This window comes from Poecilia formosa, unplaced genomic scaffold, assembly GCF_000485575.1.
Source record: "Poecilia formosa unplaced genomic scaffold, Poecilia_formosa-5.1.2 Scaffold624, whole genome shotgun sequence".
Lineage (NCBI taxonomy): Eukaryota > Metazoa > Chordata > Actinopteri > Cyprinodontiformes > Poeciliidae > Poecilia > Poecilia formosa.
The window spans coordinates 116,764-133,969 of NW_006800563.1; the positions used below are offsets into that span (position 1 = coordinate 116,764).

General features: G+C 38.3%; 1 protein-coding gene across 1 annotated transcript in view; it reads left to right on the forward strand.

The window, feature by feature from the left end:
• Positions 1 to 14,525, forward strand: part of vps35 (VPS35 retromer complex component) — a gene marked incomplete at its 5' end in the record, with an annotated part of 22,396 nt that extends 7,871 nt beyond the window's left edge. The window contains 11 exons of the mRNA XM_016665813.1: positions 457 to 540; positions 1,106 to 1,215; positions 1,993 to 2,089; positions 2,209 to 2,357; positions 2,454 to 2,661; positions 3,937 to 4,092; positions 4,340 to 4,462; positions 4,540 to 4,719; positions 4,842 to 5,081; positions 7,931 to 8,074; positions 13,803 to 14,525. Of these exons, the coding sequence (XP_016521299.1) occupies positions 457 to 540; positions 1,106 to 1,215; positions 1,993 to 2,089; positions 2,209 to 2,357; positions 2,454 to 2,661; positions 3,937 to 4,092; positions 4,340 to 4,462; positions 4,540 to 4,719; positions 4,842 to 5,081; positions 7,931 to 8,074; positions 13,803 to 13,982 (1,671 nt within the window). The remainder of the gene's footprint in view (positions 1 to 456; positions 541 to 1,105; positions 1,216 to 1,992; positions 2,090 to 2,208; positions 2,358 to 2,453; positions 2,662 to 3,936; positions 4,093 to 4,339; positions 4,463 to 4,539; positions 4,720 to 4,841; positions 5,082 to 7,930; positions 8,075 to 13,802) is intronic.
• Positions 14,526 to 17,206: the final 2,681 nt, after the last annotated feature.

Genomic DNA, 17,206 nt, shown 5'->3' on the forward strand with positions numbered 1-17,206 from the left:
TGCGCAGTGCAGCAGATTTACCTCATCATGCAGGGCCGGTCCAAGGCTGTATGGGGTCTTGAGCAGAGTTTGATTTAGGGGCCCCTCTTCACGCTAAAAACATTAGTACCACTTACAGCTTCTGTGTTAGATTTAGAGAAATCTGGGAGAGTGGGAGTAGTTTAACTGGCCATCCTATAAACAGTTAGTTTACTAATTTGTATTTGTGAATAAACAGAGCTCAAACTCAGCTTGTTGCTATGGTAACAAAACAATCTAATTAATTAATTACAATAAACATGATACATGCTTTACTGTGTTTGTTGTGCCGATTGCACATTATCCCTCTGAGGAACAAATTAAAGACTGTTCTTTTCTGTCCTATTTTATCTATGCTATTCTCTAGTGGGATATTCATGTACCCTTTATGCCTAGTGAGCATTGCAATAGAATTATTGCTTTTCCTTTTGTCCACAGATTGTCCTTTCTGGAGTCCTGGAGCAAGTTGTGAACTGTAGAGACTCATTGGCTCAGGAATACCTAATGGAGTGCATTATTCAGGTATATGGTGCAGATTTTCTGTCTTTCTGAGATTATGCTTTACTATTAGTAAAGGTCTTAGAAACATCTTGTATGATAGTAAGTATGAATATTGTGGCATCTGCAAACAGAGAACGTGTTTTGGGAACATTTGTTCAATTTCTTAGCCCAAGGAAACAAGATTTATAGTTAATGGCAGGGCTACACAATTACAGTTTGAGCTAATTAGTATTTTGCAAGGCATGCTATCTTTTACTGCTGTAAGCATGGCTGAACAGGAGCCTTCTGCTGAAAGGCTTTTGACTATATTTTTTTCACAGTGTGAATTACACCAAAACACCCTTCTCAAACATGCATGCATAAACTAAAATACTTTCATAGCACTCAATAAAAAAATTGATTGTTTTTTGTTGCTGATTCTGACTGGTTTGTTCCACATTTAGGTTTATTGGAACAGTAGCTGTTTAAATGTATTCTCATGGTAAAGATGTCAAACATGGACGAAAGTTGTGTACTGATTTTGTTAGCTCTGTCAATCAGCAGTCAGCTCTTCCTCAATGTGTCTTCAATTCTCTGGTTCTGTTAGGTTTTTCCTGATGAGTTTCATCTTCAGACCCTTAACCCTTTTCTGCGTTCCTGTGCTGAGTTGCATCAACATGTCAACGTAAAGAACATCATCATTGCACTTATTGACAGGTACACTTTCACTTAACTCAAAGTGGGAAAGCCAAAGGTTTTGCACTTTCTTCACCATAGATGAAAACATTTTGTAGTTTTTGTATTCCTAAGCCTTCCACAGTAACAAATTATCTTTTAATGGCTATATATTGAAATCATGACAACTGTCCACAGTTAGCTTGCAAGTAATTGCAGACATCTAAGCATACCTTCTCTTCATGTTTTCTGTGTTTTTCATACTCTTATGCGCATTGGAGTGGACATATACAGGTGCTGGCCATAAAATTAGAATAACATGAAAAGTTCTGGAAACCACTGCAGAAATATTTACAGTAACGGTGTGGAGTGGTTGAGCTGAAAAGCTGCAGTCAGGATGGATCTTTTACTTTCAGCATCTCTGGAACAAAACAGTCTCTTCCTTCTCATTTTCCTCAGTATGTGACTTTAAGTCAGTATTCATTTCACCTGCAGACACAAAACCCAGATAGTGGAAATAAACTTATTGAGGGCATTTCTGCATAAAACATGGCAACAAACATCTGACCAATCACACAACATTTTGTGTACTGATCTCTGTCAAAATAGTTTGACTTGGTGTTGAGAAGTGGAGGTGGATTCCTCTCTTTGAACAAAATGATGCAATTTTTATCATGCATTTGTCACTGAGGACACTTTGAATAAAGTATGTAGGAGCTTTTACTTCAATTGCTAAACATCTTTTTACAGAGTCACACACAGAACAATCTAAAGTAGATTTTCCATGCTATATATAATATGTGCCGTTTTGTCTTTCAGACTTGCTCTATTCGCTCATAGAGAAGATGGTCCAGGCATTCCACCTGAAATCAAATTGTTTGACATTTTCTCTCAACAAGTGGCCACTGTTATTCAAGTAAGATACACACACAACTGCAAAAATATATGCATCTTGTGCATGACTAGAGCAAACAAGCTGAGTTTTAACAGTATGGTGTACACACTTAACATACTGCAGAATTATGTCTTCTTCAGTCACGCCAGGACATGCCATCAGAGGACATAGTGTCTTTACAAGTGTCTCTCATCAATTTGGCTATGAAGTGCTACCCTGACCGTGTTGACTATGTGGACAAAGTTCTGGAAAGCACGGTAGAAATATTTAACAAGCTCAACTTGGAACAGTAAGTTTGGCGAATTCAGAAAAGTATAAGTCTGAACTGATGTATGTGCAGTGCCAGTTTTTAGTTTGCTTATTTGGACCCTCTTTTATTCTGTAGCATAGCAACTAGTAGTGCTGTGTCCAAAGAACTTACCCGTCTTTTGAAGATCCCAGTGGATACCTACAACAATGTGCTGATGGTGCTCCAACTCAAGCACTTCCCACCTCTCTTTGAATACTTTGACTTTGAGTCCCGCAAGACCATGAGTTGTTACGTACTGAGTAACACGCTGGAGTCCAACACCATTATTGTTTCACAGGAACAGGTTTGTACAAATACTTCAGTTTCTGCACGGTCTTGTCTTTTTCCTAAACTCACAATAAAAGCTTTCTTGTAGCAACATTTCATCCATTGACGTGTGTGATAAACATACATTTTATGCCTAAATACTCCTTTAATTCTTCTTATAGGAAGCTAATCAAAATCAGAATCAAGATCAGCTTTATTGACCAAGTTTGTGCAAAGAAAGGATGACACTGATTTCTGTTTCACTTTGCTCTCAATGTACAGACATTTTAAGTATAAACATATGTATTTTTTCTGGGAATAAAAAATGAGAAGAGCAGGAAAAAAAGAAAAGAGCTGTGAAATACTCTCATTGCTCATGTTGACTTTCTTCCAATTGTTTTTCTCAAATAGCACTGTGTAGTACAGACAGAAAGGTAAACGTCTGAACAGTCTGTGTCCTGTATGTGTGGGAACTGTAGAGATTTATCTACCTTTTTCCTGACCCCAGACCTGCACAACTCCTGGTTGTAGGGAGGGTCAGCCCTGATCCGCTCTGCAGTCTAACCATGTCCTCTTTTGTGGCTAAGTCAATCCACACAGTGATTGACAAACACAGAACAGACTTAATAATTGCCATGATGATGACCAGCAACTCCTGTGGAAGGTTCTACTTCTTATGTTACTGCAGAGAACGCAGGTTATCAACCTTGACTTCTATGCACGGACTTGTTTACAGGATCAGACAGGGGTGTCAGTGGTGTCTTATGCTAAGTTTAGTTTCACAGATTTTCACAGATGGGTCTACCATGGTAGACATTTCTAAACAGAGAAGATCACTAAAGAGAGAACACATCTGTGAGTGACTCCAGTGCTGATAGTTTTTATTAATTAGAAGAGGTTGCCCAGCCTCATCTTCTGCTGCCTGCCACTTGGGAAGTGGGCACTGTAAGCCAAGCATACTATGTATACCATGAAGTTGTATATATTGGAGGGGAGGCCGATCGCTGATTACCAATCTTTAAAACATCTGATCTGCCAGTTCCAATTTTGACCGATCATTTTTTTTGTCTGAAATGTCACCAAATATTGGAAGAAAGTCAGAGTTGGCAACAGTGAAGTGACTATTGTTAAATGCAAATGAGTTATTAGCCATGATCTGGTCAGCTGGTCTATCAGTCAAACCTCTCAGAGCAGAGCAAAAGAGGACAGTGTCAGTTTTCAAACCAACTGCTGAGTACAACAAATTCATACTGTATTATACATATTTTTAAATGATTGGATATTTCTAAATAGTAATTCAATGTATATGTAGGTGGACTCGATCTTGAGCTTGGTTTCCACACTGATACAAGACCAGCCAGACCAACCAGCTGATGATCCTGACCCCGAGGATTTCGCCGAGGAACAGAGTCTTGTTGGCCGCTTCATTCATCTTTTCCACTCTGAAGATCCTGATCAGCAGTATCTTGTAGGTTCTTCCCTTAACGTTTGTTGTAGGGGAAAGGTAATTTCTAATAGTGTGTCGTACTGTAGTGAGCTGCCTGTTATGGAAATATTTTCATACTAGAGGCCTGTTGCCAAATGCTGTTCTAAGAGCAAATAGTATTGTACTTTACAAAGGGCTTTAGTGTGTTAGAGGGAGGTGTGTGGTGTTCACTGACGATGAAGATGACAGTGATGCATTTGCTGGCTGTAATGTTGTTTTTGGGTTTTAGATTCTTAATACCGCCCGGAAACATTTTGGTGCTGGAGGAAACCAGAGGATCCGCTACACCTTGCCTCCTCTGGTGTTTGCTGCCTATCAGCTGGCCTTTCGATACAAAGCCAACTCATCAGTGGTCAGCATACCTTTATTTTCCACCACCCCACCTGCTACACTGTTGGTATTGAAATACTGAAATGTTTCCATTTTTAGGATGACAAGTGGGAAAAGAAGTGCCAGAAGATATTTTCCTTTGCCCACCAGACTATCAGTGCACTTATCAAGGCTGAGCTTTCTGAGTTGCCTCTGCGACTGTTCCTGCAGGGAGCGCTGGCTGCTGGTGAAATTGGCTTTGAGAATCATGAAACGGTGGCATATGAGTTCATGTCACAGGTAGAGTAAATGTTTGTCTCTTGCGCTAAAACAACAAGAGCTGGGTCAGACAGAAAATCATATTTGTGAGATTGACATGAGTCGGGATGTTGTACTTCCTCCTAATGTTTCCATCTCTTTAGGCCTTTTCTTTGTATGAGGATGAGATTAGTGACTCCAAAGCCCAGCTGGCAGCCATCACTCTGATCATCGGCACCTTTGAACGAATGAGATGTTTCAGTGAGGAAAATCACGAGCCTTTGAGGACTCAATGTGCCCTGGCTGCTTCCAAACTTTTAAAGAAACCAGACCAGTGCCGAGCCGTCAGCATATGCGCCCATCTCTTTTGGTCAGGTCGCAGCACTGACAAAAATGGCGAAGAGGTATGCGTCTCATTTTATGCCTGCTAATTCCACAGAAAATATGTTGATAGATCAAACATGCAAATATATGCTAAAATGGTTTTAAGGTGCTCTCGAACTCCCTTCCTCAAGTGCCAGATTCCTGAGACTTTTAGATGTGTTCCTTGTTCTAAACCAGGGGTGTCGAACTCCAGTCCTCTGCTGTCCTGCAGGTTTTAGATGTGCCACAGGTACAAAACACTGGAATGAAACGGCTTCATTACCTCCTTCTTGTGTAGATAAGTTCTCCAAAGCCTTTTAATGACCTAATTATTCTATTCAGGTGTGGTGCAACAGAGGCACATATAAAAGTTGCAGGTCTCTGGCCCTCAAATTACTTACCTGAAACAACCACAAACATAATTTGAATTGAGGTTTTGTTTTTCTTTTTTGATGCAAACAAATATCAGAAATGATGAACAATTTATCTAGTGTTGACTAAGATAACAGTTTTTATTAAACTGATGATGTAAAGTATTTTTGAATACTTTACATCAAAAATAAAGTATTCAAATCACTGTGTTTGAATTGAACACAGTGATTTTCAAGCAACTTAGAAGAGGTTCCTACCAGCTCTGAAAACATCAACACCTCCAAGGTTTAAATGAGGAATACATCAAGACAGACTTTTTTTGTATGCGTTAGTGATTTTCAGCCTGGTTCTGATCGACAAGGGCTGAATATTTACTTCAACAATGCAGCTTATCTCTGCATTCCCTTTCAACACAGAAGACAAAATTTAAAAAAAAGTCTGAATTCTAATCAGGAAAGTCTGAGATGTTGCAACCAAAGCTGGGCCCATATTCTCAAAGATTCTCAAATTTGTTTTGGAGAGTTCATATCTTAGCCTAAAAATTCTTTCTGAACTTCAGAGTGATTCAGCCTGCTGCTAAGAGCAACTGAGCGTGGAGTGGACATAAATTCCTAACTTAATGAGAAGGTGTGGTTGACCCTGAAAACATGAAACAAGACTTAAAAAACAAACAAGTACGCTGCCAGTAGGCAATCAATAGACATTAACCAATCCTACAGTCTCGTTGGAATTAAGAAATGTGTCGTATGATGTTGAAAGTATGCAAAATTGAATTGCCACACAGCATCAACATTTTTGAATGCACCTTTTTTATTTCTGTGTCATTATTTTGATTGGTCAGGACTTTTTGTCATGCTGGTATTTTACGAGTTGTCTATTTGATAGTAATGTGGACCCTCAGCTGTCAGTCATTTGCCGTGATTACTTACTTGTATAAAATGACCAACATAAAGTGGGATAAACCAAACAAGACAGGAGCAGAGACTGCTGTTGGCAGAACTCTATCCTTTTTATAGAATATTTCTTTTTGATAGTTTTCCCACCATCTTAAGGCCCCCACATATTTGGGTGTACTGTGCGCACTCCATGAACTGCACAGAGTTTGTGCGTACTGATTTCCTAAAATTCTCTCGTGACAAATTCCTTTATTTCACACAATCCTAATGAGAACTAGCAAGTTTGATGAGCTATTTGGGTGCCTAACTCTGTTTCTTCTCCATCTGGGAAACCTCAACTCTGTCAGTGTGGGGCAGAGAATGACAGTCACATGTCAGAGAACCGCTGCCCAGAGCCAGCGCAGCATCCTACTGCGGATCGGGGCAGAGGAGCAGCAGGAGGCTGCACTGGATTTAGCTGTAATCAAATGAGATCCGTTCATAATACGCTTAATTTATAATGTTCCAAAAGCACAATTGTGGTCGATGTAATAATTTGTGCAGCAATCCAAAACAAGCATATACTCCATCATCAGTACCTGCCGTTGTTCTAAAAAAAAAAAAAAGTCACACTCAACTTATCAGACCACCTCTCTGCTCTGCTGCTGATAAAGAAGTCTGAGACGATGTTCTGTGTTTTTGTTCTTTTAATTCTGCATAATACACCATCTCAATATTTACCTGAATATAGCTAACAAAGCCTGTTGCCTTTAAGCATTTTTGCTTCACTGCGACAAGTCTGTTGACTTTTATCATGTTGATGTTGACTTTAAAACAATATCAAGTTGTGTAACCTTATCAGCCCGGAGTAAGCTTGATTTACTTAAACTAACAGTTTCCACCACTGTTCTTTGTTGGTGTGCGACACCAAGAAACGTGTATGCAGTCATAAAAATTGACCTTTGCGCAGGCATGGCTGGCGGATGTCTACTTTGAGTCCACGTAGAGTTCGCATAGAGTACGCGCTGACCTCTGCGGACTGAAGTACACCAGAGTATGTGGGGGGCCTTTTGGCTCTCTAAAAGTCCTCCTCACTACTCCTAACATTTTGTCACTTTAGGAGCTCGCGCCAGGCCTAAGTTGCTTTGTGAATAACTTTCATCTTACCAAGTTAAAATCCAAATTAAAATCTTAAAATTCCAGAAATTTTATGAATTTTGCTACTAGCCCCTAGTGACGTCAATTTTGGAATCCTGGAATTCTAGAATCATAAGAATTCTTAGTGTTATGATTCTTTTAGAATATGAGTCAAAGGGTTAGGGTTAATACTTATGGTAGGGGTGCACCGATAAAGATTTAAAAATCAGTTTATTAGCTATACTGAGCTAATAAACTTACACAACTCTGGACAGCCTCAGTTAGTGAATATTCTCCTGTACAAAATTCATAAAATAAAGTATCTATCTTATTGTTTGTCACTTAAGTGGTTGCTTCACTCTGTCAGCAGAATATTTGAATAGTTTTTTCATGGGATGGTCACATGTAGTAAACATTTAAACCAATATACCAGGTAAAAATATTGCCTGTCATACCTGTGCTTTGGTCCGTATTCACTTGTGTTTGATTTTTTTTTTTTTCTTTAGATTCGTGATGGGAAACGTGTGATGGAATGTCTAAAGAAAGCCTTGAAGATTGCCAACCAGTGCATGGATTCATCATTGCAAGTCCAGCTTTTCATTGAAATCCTCAACAGATACATCTGCTTTTATGAGAGGGAAAATGATGCGGTAGGCTTTCTTCTATAAATTTCCTCTTTTTTTTTTTTGCCTTTTATGAAATATTTCCTGTTGGCTCTGCTGGGAGGACATGACAATTTGTTTGCACATTTTCTCTTACTGTCATTTTGCACTGACCACAAGTTTATTTCCTGAATATCTGTCTCCTATTGGTATTGCTTTTTCTGTCATTTGTATTGCTGTTGTCTTTAGTTTCGCAATAAATCATTCTTCCATTAAATGCAATGAAATAATTACGTAATTATAGCTGAGTGAAAGTGGTGAACGAGATGGTTGTTTTTTTATGTGGAACAGTCTAGGACTCCAAGTTGTCCTTTAAATTTTAAAGATGAATTATCTGTTTGTATTTTTTTTCCTGAAGTTTCTGTAACCTTTGTTCTTTAGCTCAGAATTATTTTTTTTTATTTTCATGACTTCTTACTTCTATACTTCTCTGGTAACTAGCCTTTGCATCTTCTCTACAAATATATGTCCTTACTTGTCCACATTTGTCTCTTCCATTGCATCTTGATTTTTGCATCCCCATTAATTTCAACAGTTTGCTTTAAAACTTTGCGACAAAAGTGATTTTTGACTTTGAAGCTCAATTTTGAATTAGTTGAAGGTCTCTTGTTCTCCTACATGTGAACCATGTGGAAGTGGGAAAGAACAGCTATGGCTTTAGCAGGGACTCTGTGTAAATCTGGAGTTGAAGATTACACGGAGCTGACGCTGAACTGCTAAAAAATCTGGTTTAAAAGTAAAAGTCTGTCTCCACAGCTGTGAAGAACTGAGGGTGCACTCACACCAGCCTAGGATTAGACACCTGAAATTGTTTGTCTAGAAAGTCCGATTCGTTTGATAGGTAAGAAAGCAAATTTGAATCATAAAATGGTCTAAAAAAGCGAACTCCGATCCACCTAAAAACCTCGGTCTCGGTCCGGTTGAAGCGAACTCTGAAATGTAACTGGTCTTGAGACCATTCCAAATTCAGGAAGTTAGCTACAGAGCAGTGCATTCTGGTCAATATATTACTCTCTGCTCTGTGGGTTAACGAAGATGTTGTTGGTTGTCATGGTAACAGGTCTACATGGTGACAGAAAGTGAGGATAAGCAGAATATAAATGGTTTAAAGTTGTTTTACAACTGTTACCAGCTTATTTTCCCTTTGATGTGGCGCTCTGCAACTGCTGTAATTTTTAAACCTTTAATAAATAACAAAAAAGGGACTAATTTGCCTTGTTTGAACATAAAGTATATGAGTCATGGTTTGTTACATTTTGACGAACTAATAAAATTAACAGCGGCAACTATGTAATTATTCACCAATATAAAAAAGCAATTTGCTTAGTCCTCTCTTGCATCTTGACAGAAATCAAACTGTTTATAGCAGGGGTCCCCAAGCTTTTTCCTGTGAGGGCCACATAACTTTTCTCTTCTCTGGTGGGGGACCGGAGTCAGTTTGTAACAGAAAAAGTCTGACGTTTGCAGGAGTGCCTAAATGAAAAAAATTGTTTTCCAGAAAGCACAATCAAATAATCCTCTCTGGGTTCTTCACAGAACAAAAGTCAGGAAATAACACTATTTATGAAATAAATACCATATTTTCCGGACTATAAGCCGTACCCCCAAAGTGTTTTTAAATAACCAGTAAACATACATATATAAACCGCAGATATCTCTGCCGCTCCAGGTTTTCCACAGCGATGCAGCAGAGAGGGGGACAGCCAAAATCTGAGTAATAACAGGTCAATTGAATATCACATTTATTAAAAGAAAAAGTTGCCAAGTTTAGATTTAAGTTTCTGAATAGTAACAGTAAAAGTGCTGATCCTTTGTGTCTGCTACTAGCATGTGCTAAATGAAAATGGGCGCTTTCTTCTTCTTCTTCTGCTTCTTCCTCTGCTTCTTCTTTAGATTTCAACAGCAGCTTGCATCCATTATTGTTGCACTGCTGTCATCTATTGGATCCTAATATCTATACCTCAAATTCTCATAATGATCCCAGTATTATTTAAAAAATGAAAAATCTGCTTTTCCCCCTCAATGCTATTTAACTGATCAACATTCTCAAATTTCAATTCCCTATTAAAACCTAATTCAGTTTTAATGGGCGCTTTCTTCTTTTATTTCCAATTTTGACTTCCAATGATTCACTTCCTGCTAAAGAGCCCCCTGGTGATTGAAGAAAAATCCACATATAAACCGCACTGGGCTATAAGCCACATGGTTCAAAGCTTAGGAAAAAAGTAGCGGCTTATAGTCCGGAAAATACGGTATATGAAAAAAGTCAAAATGCTCTCTGGTTTTGTTCAGGGGGCCGGATCCGGCCTGCGGGCCATAGTTTGGGGACCACTGGTTTATAGATTTATATCAAGGGAGAATACTCAGCAATTTTCTCAGCTTTAATTTATTTATTTTTTTAAGTTTATTTGATAGGAACAGACACACATTGACATAGACAAACTGAATAAAACAGCAGTCCCATGTTTGCATCATGGTGCAATAGCAAGAACTAATTCGCAGCACTTGTCCCTAGATGGGCTTTTAAAAAGTAACTCTAAAAATTGAAGTGATAATCATTTAAAATAGCACAACGTAATGTATGCAAACAGAAAAATGTAAAACATCAAAAATGGGTACCGTTCTGTTTTTGACATAACCAGAGTTTTGTTTGATTTTTGAACATTCTAAAACTGGTTACAGACTTTAAATGAACAGGAAGTGAGTTCCAAACTGTAGATCCTCTCACACTTTGAGCAAAAGTGGTTCTTCAAAATGGGACCTTACAATTTCCATCCAAAGCTGCTCTGATAGATCTGCTATTGCCTTGCAGTCTCTGTATGCAGTCACTTGATGGTGTATTCGCAAGTCCATTTAAACACTTAAAAATCAATTTTAAAACGTTATAATTTAGAAAATTTGTAAAATCCAAAATGCCAAATTTAGCCAGGTGGTGGAATCTAATCGGCTTTTGATGTAAAACCTTTAAGGCTTGATTATACAGACTTGCTAATGGTTTGACTTGCTAATGGTCAGACTAGTCAAACTATAGTTTGACTAGTCTGAGACCAGACAGTAGCTCCGTAGGTAAAATGTGAGGATCAGTGAATTCAAAAATATCTCTGCACAGTGAAGTGTCAAACAGTGTCTAATAATTTTAAAACAATTTGTATTCGATCTAATAGTTTTGCAGATTTTATCAACATGGCTCCTAAAATTTAACTGAGCATCCAGAATTATTCCTAAATATTTTTCTTGTGATATTGTTCAATAGGGTCCCCATTGATCTGAATATTCAAGGACTGTAATGATGTTTTCTTGATTGAAAAGCAAATCACTTTGTTTTCTTTGTATTGAGAGTTAAGCAAGAATCCTTTAGCCATGTTGATAATCTCTGCAGACTGTTCTGAAGTTTTTCACTGACAACAATACCGCTTTTGTCCGATGTGTAAACAATGGTGTCATCAGCATACATTTGCAGATTGACTTCAGGACAAATTTCAGGAAGACTGTTAACATACAAACTAAAAAGGACCGGACCTAAGATGGTTCCTTGTGGAATCCCTGTTACCATTTTGCCGAAGATTTACTGTTATTAATGACAACAGATTGTTCACGATCTTTCAAATATGATTTAAACCAAGACAATGACCGTTCTAAGAAATTAAATGATGAAAGCCTTGAGATCAGTAAATTTAAGCCATGTTTATAGAAATCGGGTAAGAAATAAAGGCGCTGCGATCATTTTTTGTGACAGATTCATGTTCATACTGCATTGGAACAGTTTGGTTTTGTGGACAGACTCACTGCATCAGTAATGGCGCCTGTAGGAGCGTTGCTAGCGTTAGCGGCTTATAGGCCATGTCCAAACCAGTAATGTATATAAATGGAGAAATTCCTACTGTAGGAAACCTACGCTAAAATCTGTTTTTGTTGACTTTTTGTGAAGAAGGAAGTTGCACTGGTCTTCTTCAGAGGTTTTGTGTCGATTTCTTCAGTAGGTCTTGGTGCAGTGCCACCACAGGCAACAGGGCGAAGAGGTTTTTCAGTTAGTTTGGGTCGTTTGTCACACTGCAGTGTAAATTTGAACTACAGTTCTGAAAATGTAGCAAATGTTGCAATTTTAGTCCCCAATCAAACAGTCTATCCGGTGTGAAAACAACCTGAAACTGGAAATTACATGCAAGTGTTTTCCTAAGCATCAGAAGAAACAGAATAGAACTTGAGAAATGTACATAATTGTCCATTAATGAAAATTAAAGCCTATTAAAGTTAGAGCAATTATTTCATGAGAGAAAATGTTGCAGACCCATTAAAAAACTCAAACCTATAGTGGCTCCTCTCCACCTGATGCTTGGCAAAGCCAAAGACTAAAATGCAACTGGCCTGGTTTCCTTCTACAAACTGATTACATGTAATCAGCTCAGATGGTTTAACGTTTTAACATGCTTTGCTTAAACTGCACTGTATTTATTTTATGTTATCAAACCTTTATTTCACCAGGAAAATCCCATTGAGATTAAAGGTCTCTTTATCAATAGAATTCTGGCTAGAATGGCATTTGATCCAAGGATGAGATGGATTTTAGTTGTGAATTAGACCAGATGTGTAAAAGTATATCTAAGAGATACTACATTTAATATTGTGAATCACAGAAAGTAGATAAAAAATGTGATCCAGTCAGCTGTTGGAGACATTTGTAGAAACATTTGAACCTCCAGCCTTGTGTTTTCCTGCTGCTTATGAAACTGACAGTAGAGGTGAGGGTTGAGAGGAGGGAGAAATGGAGGTGTAACTGTCAGTGACGGTTACATCACCATAGTGACATCACCATAGTGATTCATTGATGTTAATAGTCTTAGTCTACATGTAATTTGAGTTAATCCATCTTTAAAGTTAAGGTTTTCTCGCACACCATGGTGTTATAGGTGGAGTGCCTTACTGCAGCCCTGTGTGTGTGTGTGTGTGTGTGTGTGTGTGTGTGTACTTTTTTAATGCCTTGTGGGGACCCAGAAAACGCTGACCCAAAAATGCTGTTTTGACCCAAAAATGCTGCTTTTGGGGTTACAAGGTGTGAATTGAGTTTTGTTTAGGTATATATGGGTTAGGATAAGGGTAAGTAGTTAAGGCTGTAGAAATGAATGGAAGTCAATGGAAAGTCCCCACAAAGACAGCCACACAAACGTGTGTGTGCGCGTTGCCTTCAGGCATTGATTGTCTATGCCAAACTGAAGTCGTAAAAGCAGCATCATAAATAGTCTGTGCGTTTTCAGTGTTCAACTGCAGGGTTGCACAGCGAGGGGCTGCTTCAGTTTAGGGGACAGTTAATGGGGCATTTAGACATTCTCTTTTACCGGAGAGCATCAGTGAGACGCCTTCTAGAAAAAAATTGGTTTTAATTCCTTTTTTTGGCCTGCTGAATACACTCTAAAATTAAAAACTATGTTGAGTTACTGTCTTCTGAATACATGTTGGAATCAATTTGAATCCCTTTCTTGATTCCTTCTGGATGTGGTCTGCTTTATCTTTGGTTCTCATCTGTTAGCTGAGCAGGTGTACAGAGCAGCTTGAGGAACTTCACACCATTAACTGTTATTTTATCGTAGCCAGTCAGGTTTGGGTTTCAGTTTTCTGAACTCCAGCATGCTTCTGCTAAACGGCTTAAATCATGTGAACCAAGAAACAATTCAAACCTCCTGTGTTCAATGAAATACTAATGTTGTTCCTCTCCATGCAGGTGACTCTGCAGGTACTAAACCAGTTGATCCAAAAGATCAGGGAAGATCTTCCTAACCTGGAGGCAAGTGAAGAAACGGAGCAGATCAACAAACATTTCAACAACACGTTGGAACATCTCCGTCTGCAGAGAGAGTCTCCAGAGTCCGAGGGACCTGCATACGAGGGATTGGTCCTTTGAAACCAGTAAAGTTTGCCCTCTGTTACATTTCAGGGAGCTATGAAAATGTATCGCTATCATATTGTGACATGCATCTGCACACGCACTCACTGAGAAGCATCAGGTAGGCCAGAAATAAACAGAAACGTAGAGGAGAGCTAAATCACTCAGTCTTTCATGTTATTGTATTTTCCTTTGTTTTATTTACTCATTACTTTCTCAAATATATATTTTTGTGCAGCTGGTTAGATCAGTAAATAAGCATGTCAGTAATGCTAAAATTCTCATTCCTCCTAGCTGATAGTCTGACAGCTGGACACAGGCCGTATATGTTTAATGCCTGTTGCTGTGAGAAATTATCTACCGAATTGAACTGTGGTCTTCTAAAATGTACAATTTCACAGCTTTTTTGGTTATTTAGAACGTGCCTGTAGCACAAAATGTTCTTTCAAACTACAACACATAAAATGTTTTTGCTCCAAGGAAAAGATTCCAATTTACAGGTTTTCAATTAAAATGTAATCAAACATTTGAACAATGAGTTAATAAATAAGAAACACTGCATGATTATTGTTTGTAATAAATAAACTAATTAAATGTAGAAAATGTCCTTGCTCTTGTTCCTCTGTACTTGTGCTTTTTCTTTTTTAGCTAACCAGTAGTAATGACCTGTTCTAGGTTGCCTCAAACTAAAGTTCTTTCAGTCAGTCAAATCTCTGTAATTTGAGCTGTGTAGTTCATGAACTAAAACCAGTTTGGTTGGTTACGTTTTTCCTAGAACTGTGAGCTTCTGAACATGTTCATTTTTGTTGTTCATCATTAGGCAAGGCTGATTATTTTACCATTAGAATGTGTTTAAAACACATTATTGATTGATACATGGTTAGAATGGAAGTCATTGGGACCAAAATGGTACTGAAGGTAAAGAGTATATACAAACTGCATTTCACTTGTTCTAGATACCTTACAGTGAAAAGGTATATAGAAATGACAAAGAAATTTTAAATTAAAACCAAATCCTTGCCAAGTTTTATGGAAATTACCTTTACACAGACGTGGATACTGAGAATAAAAAAGAACAAATAAGGATGTCCCACTTTGGGTCACCAAGGCATCTTGAGCATTAAACTGCTCATAAAACATTGAACTAATTTATATTAACACGGATGGTAATGTTGGCTAGCTAAAGTATCAATCTTTGTAGTTTGATGCTAATTTTGTGATTAATTTACCTTAATATAATTTCACAAGAGACTAAGAAAAAAGCTTAAAAAATATTAGCAATATCAGGTGTGTGCAAAGTGTTGCAATAATGATAGTCGTGTGGCATCAATCAACAATGATGCAAATAAAATGCCAGTACTCAAAAAAACAACCCCAACCTTCAACATCAAAAGCAGTATAGCAAAGTTTACATTCATATTTGATTAAAAGGAACCATGGTTATTTATTTAAAAAAATAGCCCTTATTTGGGAAATATTTATTTTAAATGTGAAAACAATACAGTAATAATACTGTAGGTTATTTAGTTTTTATAAATTTTAAAATATTTTCACAGGAATGTCGCCATGTTTTTCCACACTGCAATGCATTCTGGGTAAATGACTAATGGTCCAACGTCCTGGCTCCTCCAGCCAAAAAATGTTTAAGCCTTTTTAATTTGAACCGCAGCGCACTGAAAACGATCGGAACGTAGAAATAACAAGAGGTGATGAAGAGGAGGAGCAAACAGAGGAAGAGAACAGAGTTGGCCGTAGGAGCTGATGTTTTTCTGCTGCCTTCAGCTTCGTAAATGAAACAATGAATGACACTCACCTCTGGTCACTGTGTGAACAGGTGTTCTGTTTTGGAAAACAACGAAGGACCTAATCTGGACCCTGGACATTTCTCCACAACACTTTGTGCCATTTATCCCAGCAAAACCAACAAAGGCTCTAACAGCCAACGTTAAGGTAGCGTTAAGGTGACCGCTACCTTAATGAGCTAAAAATAAATGCTGTGCTGCCGCTGAGACAGGAAGAGCTGGATGCTCTTTGAGATGCTAACAGGAGCTGTATTGCCTGCGGTATTGACATCACTGATCCGACCGGACCCATGCAGGTCTGGTCCATGTCGGTGGTAACAAAGTCCGGTGTCACTGTTGCCACCACTCCGAACACAGCTGATGCCGAACCGGACACAGCTCAAAGCAAAAACTGAAGCCCTGAAAAAGGTTATCATGATTCATCATGATTGCTGGGAGAAACGTCAAAGACAAGCAGTGCTATTGGAGCTATTGCTGCTGGAAATGCTAATGGAGCTAGAACACGGTACTGTAAAACCACTACCAACAGTGAAACAAAATTCAGATCCTGTTGCCTAACTGAACACAGAGCTACAGAAGTACTTACCAGCTGCTTGGTAAATAGCAAATCAACCAGTCAGATTGCAGGAACTACTTCAGGTGGAACCCAATGTAGATTGGCTACATTACCAGAATGCCATGCTGGATGCTCCTTCTTTCTGCTAAGAACAGAAAGACATTTGGCGAGAATATTGAGGAATAAAAACAGGAAAAAATAAAAGTATTACTAAAAACTAAACTTCTAAGCACAGGTCTTTAGACGCTTGAGTAACCGGAAAACACTGTAAGCTTGTATGATCACTGCATTCTGCCTGCATTTGTTTTGTTTCATGCATATTAACTAGAAAACACTGAGCTTAAANAAGTACTTACCAGCTGCTTGGTAAATAGCAAATCAACCAGTCAGATTGCAGGAACTACTTCAGGTGGAACCCAACGTAGATGGGCTACATTACCAGAATGCCATGCTGGATGCTCCTTCTTTCCGCTAAGAACAGAAAAGTGTCTTGTTTCCTGAAAGCTACTTTTTTGCATTGTTGCTGACCATGTTCATCCCTGTATGCCTGTACCATGGACACCTTTTTTATTGTAATGAACATCAAAAATAATTTGCCATCTGTTTCTTTTTCCTGCTTTGTTTTCTTATACACCAGTAGGCCGCCAACAAAGCGTAACCAGTGGCAAATGTTGGTGATCCACTAGTGTGATAGGCAAGTAGACTCAGCGAGATGGTCGATTTACCCACTATTTATCTATGTTTCCTTGATTGAGGTGAGCTTTATTGAATGTGCTGGCAATAAAAGAGAATAGAGAAGAAGAAATAAAATGTCATGATTCTGCAGAACTTCTTGCCATAAAACAATCATTGAATAAGTCTGAATGCAAAGTAACAAATATGCT